We start from the raw sequence: 9,578 nt of genomic DNA on the forward strand, positions 1-9,578 counted from the left end.
AATTATTTTTTACATTTTTAAAAATATGATATAGAATGAGGAAGAAATTTATATTTATTTACTTTTTTTTGGTGGCTGGCCAGTATGGGGTAGAAAGTTATATTTATAATGTAAATAATATTTGCTTCTTGATTTTTTTTTGATAGAACATGGTCATTAAAACATTAGTACTTATTGATATAGGAATTTCTAGACTGTTTAAAATTTGAAATGCTTGTATTTAATTTAACATCATAATGAGAGTGCAGCCAATCTATGGGTGGTGCCAAAAGCTTTTCTTGAAGGCATAATGGCACCACATTATATCTGTGGGGGATCTGATGGTTTCCAGGGTTGGAATAGGGGCTCAGAGACATTAAATGACTTGCTCGTGTTGTATAGGTAACAGGTCGTATAGATGAGCTTCTATTAGCTGGCGCCAAACTGAGTGTTCTTTCTAGCACACCTCAGCTGTCCCAGTATGGGAAATGATGTCATGAGTTGCATATTCGGTGTAATAACAGAAAATCAAAATAGATGTCTATGGAAAATGACAGGCAAATTTACAGAATTTTTCAACTGGTGGTTTGGATATTGTGGCATAGTCAAAATTAATAACAGCAGTAATGTCAGCTAAATCTTATTCTGTGGACGTGACAGTTCCCTTGATCTTTTTTAAATGATGCTTTTCTTGTCTGTTCCTTTTCCCCTCTTACTTTTATTGCTTTTAGTAATGTCAGCTAAATCTTATTCTGTGGACGTGACAGTTCCCTTGATCTTTTTTAAATGATGTTTTTCTTGTCTGTTCCTTTTCCCCTCTTACTTTTATTGCTTTTGCTGGGTCCCATCACCTTGAGCTGGATTATTTCAAGAGTTTTCTAGGCATATTCCTTATTTTCTATCTTTCCTCCGCTATTGCCAAATAACTTCTTTGTACATCTCTCCCATCTATCATCCTCATCCCCCTTGACACATCGAGAACTTTTCAAGAGTTCCCATTTCAGGATAAAGTCTAAGTTCCTTTATAGGCACTCACGGTATTCTCCAGCTGGATTTTATACCCCCTTCCCAACCTTATCCCAACCACTAACTCCAACCCAAGAGATCTTTCTAGTAATCACAGAGTCCATTTCCGTATCTTTACAGAAATTGGGTAATCAATCCTTCTAGTTAGAAGAAGGGTGGTTAGGAAGCTTGATTGGAAGCTGTATTTATGTTATACTTTATGTAAAATAAAATAAACATCAACTATTTATATAAAATAATTGGAGATTATCTATGGAAATCAGGGTGGGAGTGGAGCAAAATCCCAAACTATCGCTTGGTGAAAGTTTTTGAAAATGAGAAAATTTTGAAAAACAAAATGGAAAAGGAATTGCTCTTAACCTCCAGTTAATTAATTGCATTTCTAGAGAGGTAATGTTCTTTACTTACTTTGTTATTGCTGTTATCTGATTATAGTCAGTTTTCTGGCTTACTTTAAAGATGATGTACTGTATTATGCTAACACATCATGTCGCTGTGCAGTAGATTTAACATATTTATACAGTAGATATAAAATTCAGCCACTAAGGGACTATCAATGTTTTAATAATCTCAAAAGGGAAATTAAAGCAGTTTTGACAATCATTTTTCTCACCATTAACAACAGTGAAGTCTAACATGGTATTTTGCTGGTGATCATATTAAGCACTAGGTATATAAATAGGTAGAGGCTGGCACTCTGAGAGTCTACAATCTACTCAAGGAGTTAAGACATATGTGAAAAGGGTAAACAGAAAGATGAATTATCAGGGGTGTCAAGTTTGATGTCAGACTTAGGCCTAGGTTCAATTCCCAACACTGTCACTTACAACAAGGGTAGCTTTAGGCAAGTTGCTTAGCTTCCTTTATCCTCAGTTTCCTCATTTGTAACATTGGACTAATAATACCTACTTTACCAAGTTGTAAGTGTTAAGAGGTAAATGGAGGTAAAGTGTGAAATACAGCCCCGGCACCAGGTGGATATTCAGTAAATGGAGTTGGCATGACTGTTGCTGCTACTTTTGCTGTTAATAGTAACATAAGCCAACATCAATGCGAAATATGCAAAACGGAGAATGTAATCCAAGGGCTGAGGTCTCAGAGGTGGGCTTCATGAAAGAGAATTTGACCAAGTTTGGAAGATCAAGTGGGATTTAAAAATCACAGAGAAAGAAGGGCTTTGAAGAGTGAGAGAGCAGTTTGAGCTAAAGCACTCAAAAGCTCACTTCCAGTGAATCTTAAAGAACCATGTCAGTACTGAGGATACAACTTACAGAGACTGCTGCACCCTCATCCCCATGATATCCTTCAGCGGTCCCATCCCAAATCTTTGATATCAACTGAGGCTTTTTCAATATTATCTAAAGTGCTACATGAATGCAATATAAAGAGAAGTACCCCGGCCTCCTCTTCTAATGAGATTAGAGGCCTACTCAAAAGCCCTCTCATGTAGAAATTAATGAACTATCACTTGAAGTGTACTTCCAAACCTGGACATCTAGATATTAAGGAATTGTTGTTAATATTAGATATGATAATTATGTTATGGTTATGTTAAAATATCCTTATCTTTAGAGATACAGACTGCAATATATATATCAATAAAATTAGATAATGATGACTTGGATTGCAGTGGAAGAATAGGCGGGGGTAGAGATGAAACAAAAATGGCCATAAGTTGGTACTTACTGAAGGTAGGTGAGTACATGGTAGTTCATTATGCTATTCTTTTTACTTTTTTATGTGTTTGAGTTTTTCTTTTTTTTTTTTTTGTCCTTTTGGAGTGAGACCGGCCGCACCGCGCTCAGCCAGTGAGCGCACCGGCCATCCCCATATAGGATCCGAACCCGCGGTGGGAGCGCTGCTGCACTCCCAGCGCCGCACTCTCCCAAGTGCGCCACGGGCTCGGCCCTGAGTTTTTCCATATATAAAAACAAAATTGAAAACAAAAATCCCTTGGAAGTCTATATGTATACCTGCCATGTTCATTTTAGTTGCATATTATATGTTTAGGGGCATAAATACATCTTCATCTATATACATTCATACATATAGAATGGGCTTGATTTCTACCTACAAGGTCAAAAATGTATCAGTGTTATCCTTTATCCCCCAGGGGGATTCCAGCTGATTGGTGTCTGGAAATGGAAGGAAAAACAGTTTTTCTTCGTTCTTCTCTCATTCTGTCTGGAGAAATTAGATTTTATTTCTTTCTAGCTAATGTGCAGTATGCCTTGCCCACCAACAGAAGTCAGACTAACAGAGGAAAATTCCTAAGCACACAAAGGAAGATCAATTTCAGAGAACTGGGTTGGTTCATTCCACATACGCAGCTCAGCTCGACCTTAAAATTCCTGAAACCAATAGACTGCAAATGGCTGATTGCTAAATACCAAAGCCTATCACCAAAAGCTCAACGCAATTGAATACCAACAGTGGATCACAATTTCTTCACTCTAAAACACATTTTTAATCATTACTCCACCCTCGTATAGGCTAAGTACATATAGATTTAAAATATTTTGTAATATATTTTGTTCTCTTTAAAAGTTGACTTGAAAAGTGATAAAATATCATGTGGTAATTTGAGAGAACAAATATCAACTTAAAAATAATATCCTTTCTTCAGAATAGTGGAAAGAATATTGAAGTTGGAGCCAGTAAACCGAGGCTCAAGTTCTGGCTCTATCCATCTGGATTTCTGAAAATGATCAGTTAGTTCTTATGAAGATCAATCTCATCTCCAACATGAAAATAAAAATAGTAAAAAAAAAAAATGATTCCAGACTTTATGTAAGAACCAATTAAAACCTCACAGCAACCCTATGAAGTAGGCATTATTACTATGATCATCCCCACTTTATAGATTAGGAAAAACCTTGGAGTGGTTAAGTAAGTTGCCCCAAAACAAGTGGCTAGTAAGCTGGGGAGGCAGCCTGCCTTCAGAACTCAGCTCTTAACCATTGTGCAACTGCCCCTTCACGGTATCCCCTCCACAGGGCTGCCATGAGGGTAAAATTAAACAATATATGGTCAGTGTGATATATATTTTATATACTTACCTACTAAATACAATAGGTGAAAGTGTTTTATATGCTACAATAGCACAAAACAAATATTAGTGTATTTTTTTCTGGGAAAGATATTAAATATTCCTAGGCATTATAGATTTAACCAACAAACAATAGAAAAATTACGTCATTAGCTCTTGAACTTCTGTGTGCACTGATTCACTTTGATATTTGTTTAAAATGCAGATTCCCTAATTCACTAATTCATTCCATGTAAGGTGGAAACCAGGAATATGTTTCTACAATAAGCTCTGCAAGAGATTTTGATGCAATTAACTTAGACATATTATTGTGAAATAATGGCTTATGTTTAAAGCTATGCAAGTGTTATGAGCTAAACGTGTTCCTACCAAATTCATATGTTGAATCTCTAAAACCCAGTACCTCAGAATGTGAGAGTATTTGGAGATAGGACCTTCAAAGAGCTGATTAAGTTAAAATGGGGCTATTAGAGTGGGCCCTAAGCCAATATGACTGGTGTCCCTCTAAGAAGAGATTAGGACACAGACAACACAGACAGAGGGATGACCACATAGAGACAAAGCAAGAAGGTGTCCATCTGCAAGCCAATGAGAGAGGCCTCAAAAGAAACCAAACCTGCAGATGCTTTCACTTTGACCTGGGCCTTCTAGCTTTGAGGATTGTGAGAAAATAAATTTCTGTTGTTTAAGGCACCTAGTCTGTGTAGTATTTTGTTATGGCAGTCCTAGCAAACTAACAAAATAAGTAACATTTTGAAGTGAAAATAATTGCTGATATGGTGATTTGATAAAGTCCTAATGTGCTTTTTATTAGAAACAAAGAAATTAGCTATATCAAAATAATTAAAATAATTTGAGGTTTTCTTTTCTTTCTTTTTTTTTGCCCTTTTTTCTGACTACTAAGTAGCAGAAACTGACTAACAAGAGGGCAAATGCCACTAAGATATTCTTCCTACAGGTAAAGTTTTCTACATCTACACTACTTCCTTGGCTGGGCTCCATAACTTACCCATAACCCAAGGAGAATAGAGCATATTTTTAGTATATGCACATTAATGAATTAATTTTATTCATTCACATCTACATCCATCCATCTATCTGTCTGTCTATCCGACATTAATGAATTAATTTTATTCATTCACATCTACATCCATCCATCTATCTGTCTGTCTATCTGTCTGTCTATCCATCCATCCATCCGTCCATCTATCCCTCCATTTAATCAATATTTATTGAATATCTACTATGTGCTAGATGTCATTTTAGGTACTAAAAGCCTACTTATTGCTGGACAAATAAATGCCCCACCCCCGCAGAAGTTCTAAAGGAAAACACTAAAATAGAAGTCACAAATTCAAATGTCCTTAGAATGCATTCAGGTAAGGAAATAAATAGTGATATTCCAGTGAATTGGTATCTAAAAGAAGAAGGCATAGCTCTGCTCTAGAGACTTCTAGGCAGACAGTTTTGTTAAATCTTCCAATATATTAAGAGAACTTATACATTTGGGTTTTTATTTGAATTTTTCATTTCTAATGCTGGTGAAATAATTTGAATTTTTTCACAAACACTACATGAGCCAAACAGAACATAGCTATTATTTAGACAACTAGACATCCCCAAAGGCTACCACAGTTTATGACTTCTGCTCTAGACTCTCAGGACAGTCTCTCAAAAGTGCCAAGTTATTCAGTATCTGGTATGTTCATTGTCTTATTTCTGATGAATTCACAACTACATAATTTGGCTTTCAAAGGATATTCTTGTTGCATTGACCATTGAATGATTACACAGACCTGAGAATTGCCAAATATCTTTCCCTCTATGGTTACGAAAGCATGGCATACACAAGGCAGGGCAAAGTCCTCATCCAGGAAAGATGTGGTAAAGCTCCATTGTCACCTTCATCATAACCTTCCCCCAACTCTGCACAAGACTGCAAGGGTGGGGACTGCTTTTTGTTTGACATCTTTATAAGTTCACCAATCACTACCTGGCATAGTTCCCTGTGCATCATTCTTGATAAATGTTTGCTGAACTGAATTTGAATGCACCTGTTTTTCTATTCTGATTTTCAATCTGGAGTGGACACTGACAGTTGCTAAAATATTACCTATTTAATCAAATTTTTTTCATCCTGAAGATCACATCTACATGACACTAAAATAACTAGCTATTTTAGACAATTTATCAGGAAAAAACAATCAGACAAATCATAGTTGGGATGATACAAAGGTCATCTAGGCAACTATTATGTATCTATCCAAATCATTCCTTGCTCTCATTTTATTTTATTCTAGACGGATAAGACAGGCAAAACAAAATAAGGAAAGCATACACATTTTAAACGAATTTTTTTGTTTGAAGTTTTGTCTCAGATTTAATATTATACTATTTGGTGTTGCTTTAATAACAGTAAAACATGATTTATGGAGCTCATCTTTGTAGTCTAGCAGTCAATATAAAGGGATAGTAATATGTTCTCTTAACTAAATGAACAATTCATATATATCTTTAAAATATAGAAAGTACTACTGACAAATAAATAGGTACAACCAACTAAAAAAATCCTCCCTGAAATGATTTTTAAAATACCTTAATTAGAAAAATTATTTAAATAAAATTTTTATTTAAAAAATGTAGAAAATCCTGAGAAGGGTTATACCATCATACAAGTAAGCATAGAAAAATCATCCTTATACAAATGCCACCTGCAATTTTCATTCTTCACATCTAACACGAAGCTCATAAAATCTGTGATAAGAAGTATCTCTAATAAGTATCTCCTTAAGAAAATTGATGAGAACCCTGAATACTAACATATTGTAGATGCTGATAAAGTCTTGTTTTACTCAAAATAGTCAATAAAATGCAAATATTTCTTACATTTTGTAAATGCCTCTGGACTTGAAACATCTATCTGCATAATTAAATTCAAAGCCTATTTTAACTAGTAACACCCACAGTGAAGTCCTTTTCCATGACAGCTTTTTCCAAAAAGTAAATCCTCTGTGTTAAACGACTGTATTTTGGTTTCTGAAGGGTCTTCAACTTTTCCCCAACAAGCTTCTGAAAGCTCACCTATTTCTACAAATTGCTCTGCTCCATTGGACATACACCCAAGTTGGCCAGACACCTTTTCAAATGTAATTAACACATCCGGTAGTTCTATGTTATAAATTTCACAGTATTAATAATGTAAGTGTTCACAGAACTGTCCACAAATCCCATGAAACCAACAACATTATGACTAAAAACACAGCCACTTAAACTGCTGTAAAATGTTCTAATTATGTGGTTGATTAAAGTCTCTGTTTGATTCCGTATAAAAAAACAACCAGATTCTTAACAAGTGGTTCCTCTTTTCAAGTTAAGTTCTTGCAAATCTCAGAAATTACTTAAAAGTTTCATGTAAGATCTGAGGTAAGTCAAGTGATGTAGTTGGGCATTCTGAATTTTTTTTTTTAAAAAATATAGGAGAATTAGAAAGTTTCATGTAAGATCTGAGGTAAGTCAAGTGATGTAGTTGGGCATTCTGAATTTTTTTTAAAAAAATATAGGAGAATTAATATTTAGTTGACTTATTACATGAGCCCAGTTAAATTCCCTGACCCTACTGTAACTGCCCTTTGAACTGAAAGTTCTAACACCTCTTCAAAGAACTGTAGCTGAAGAAATGATCTTTGCTTAGGTAGAAATGTGAAGGAATAGTAAGGACAATATATTTATAAATTTAACTTTCAGAATTTTTCACTTAAATTTGAATTTCTGGATGAAAGTAAGGCTTCACTATTGCAACGAATAGAGATAATGTTAAGCACTAATAATAAAGTCATAAAACATCAGTCATTAGAGAATTTAGAGTACATCTGAGGGCGTCTGTGAGGATTAAATGAGGCGACACAAATTACAAAATGGTTGGCGCTTGCTACAAACTTGGACCTGAATGACCTAGTCTAACACTCCCATTTTACAGATAAGAAAACCGAGGCAGGAAAGACAAACAGTTACCATATGCATATGGAAGGCTTTACTCAAAATGCAAAGAAAATAATTGATTTGGGGTACAGAGTAACCAAAGGACGTTTTCTGATATTATGCTTAGTTACTGAAAAAATACAAAATAATTTTTGCACCCTCACTTTAAGGGACTTTTCTAATTTCCCCCTATGAATGGCTCTATTCTATTTCTGAAGATTTTATGTCCTGGTTCTAAAAATAAAACTAAGTTGAGGAAAGGCTTACCCCTAACCATGGCACTTCCATTATTTATTCTAAAATTACATACTTAAAATTATTCCAGGGTTTGACAATTAAGGTGATGGAGGCTGAAACCACATCACTGTCTACAAATTCCCTCCGCAGCAGCCTCCCCCCACCCCCCAGTGGCTAGTCTACTGTTTTCAGCACTAAGGGAGTCTCCGAAAGGCAATCAAGGTGCTTCTGGATAGATCTGAGGAGACCAGAATCTTTGTTAATATTTATCTTCACGGGTATTTTTACCTTTATTTATTTATTTTTTGTATGCCTGGAACTCAAATGTAACGCCAGATTGAAAAGGCAGGGCTCAACCCGGACCGGGTTGGCCATCCAAATGCACCTGTTACCCTTTACCTGTTTGCAAGACCACAACCGTCTCTTCTCCATCCAGAGAAACAATCGTGAAGTTATAGACGGTTCCCGCTTGTAAATCCCTGGGGTTACACCCATAGGTGGTGTTGTCTATCCGAACGGGGTGGCACCACTCAGCTCTTGAGGAATCACTGCTATAGACGAGGCTAAAGTTACAGGGTGATCCCAAAGTTCTCCACTGGATAGACACGGACCAGCTGGAGACCCTGGACTCGGTCTGGGTGACGTTACATCTCGCCGGCTCCGCCAGTGCAGTCTGCAAAAGGAATCAGAGACAACAGTTTAAGCCCGCAGTCTGCACCGCCCAGGGACGTGTCCACAGCAAGCTCCCAAGCCGCCTCTCCTCACCCTTTGCTGCCAGCCTCAGCGCATCCCTTTGCCCTCCAGCCCGAGAAAAGGCCCGTGGGGCAGGCGGATGGCACCTTTCTCCCTAGCTGCTCTCCCGCTGAAGCATCTGGAGAGAGAAGGTGGCTTTTTGCCTTGACAGCAGGACAAGCTGTCAGCCCTGGGTGGGGGCTCAGAAGAGGATCGTTCTTCCCCAGGGTGTAAAAGAGGTTTTGCCACCTCCCTCTCCAAAGCACAACTCGGGAGACAGGAGAGCGGAGTGGGAATGTGGCTGTCAGCAGGGAGGGGGCGGATCGGGCCCCGACCCCTCCTCGGGCCACTCACCCGCAGCAGGCTCAGTGCGACCCACCAGGACAACCCGGCTCCATGGCTCAGCATCGCGCTCAGGGCTTAAGACCCAGACGACACAGAGGGGCTGGGCGCGGGGCGGCCCGAGGCCCGGCGCGGGGGCCACTTGTTGCGCGCGCTCAGCGCGCTTCCCTCGGGGCGGGCGACGCGCAGGGGCCGCCGCGGCCACCGCCGCCACTGCCGCCACTGCCGCTGCTGC

At 38.0% G+C, this 9,578-nt stretch overlaps 1 protein-coding gene across 1 annotated transcript in view; it reads right to left on the minus strand.

The window, feature by feature from the left end:
- Positions 1-9,578, minus strand: part of LOC103592154 (receptor-type tyrosine-protein phosphatase beta) — a 106,376-nt gene that overhangs the window by 95,438 nt on the left and 1,360 nt on the right. The window contains exon 2 of the mRNA XM_008574760.1: positions 8,669-8,942. Within this exon, the coding sequence (XP_008572982.1) occupies positions 8,669-8,942 (274 nt within the window). The remainder of the gene's footprint in view (positions 1-8,668; positions 8,943-9,578) is intronic.

Source organism: Galeopterus variegatus, unplaced genomic scaffold (assembly GCF_000696425.1).
Source record: "Galeopterus variegatus unplaced genomic scaffold, G_variegatus-3.0.2 Scaffold1097, whole genome shotgun sequence".
Classification (NCBI taxonomy): Eukaryota; Metazoa; Chordata; class Mammalia; order Dermoptera; family Cynocephalidae; genus Galeopterus; species Galeopterus variegatus.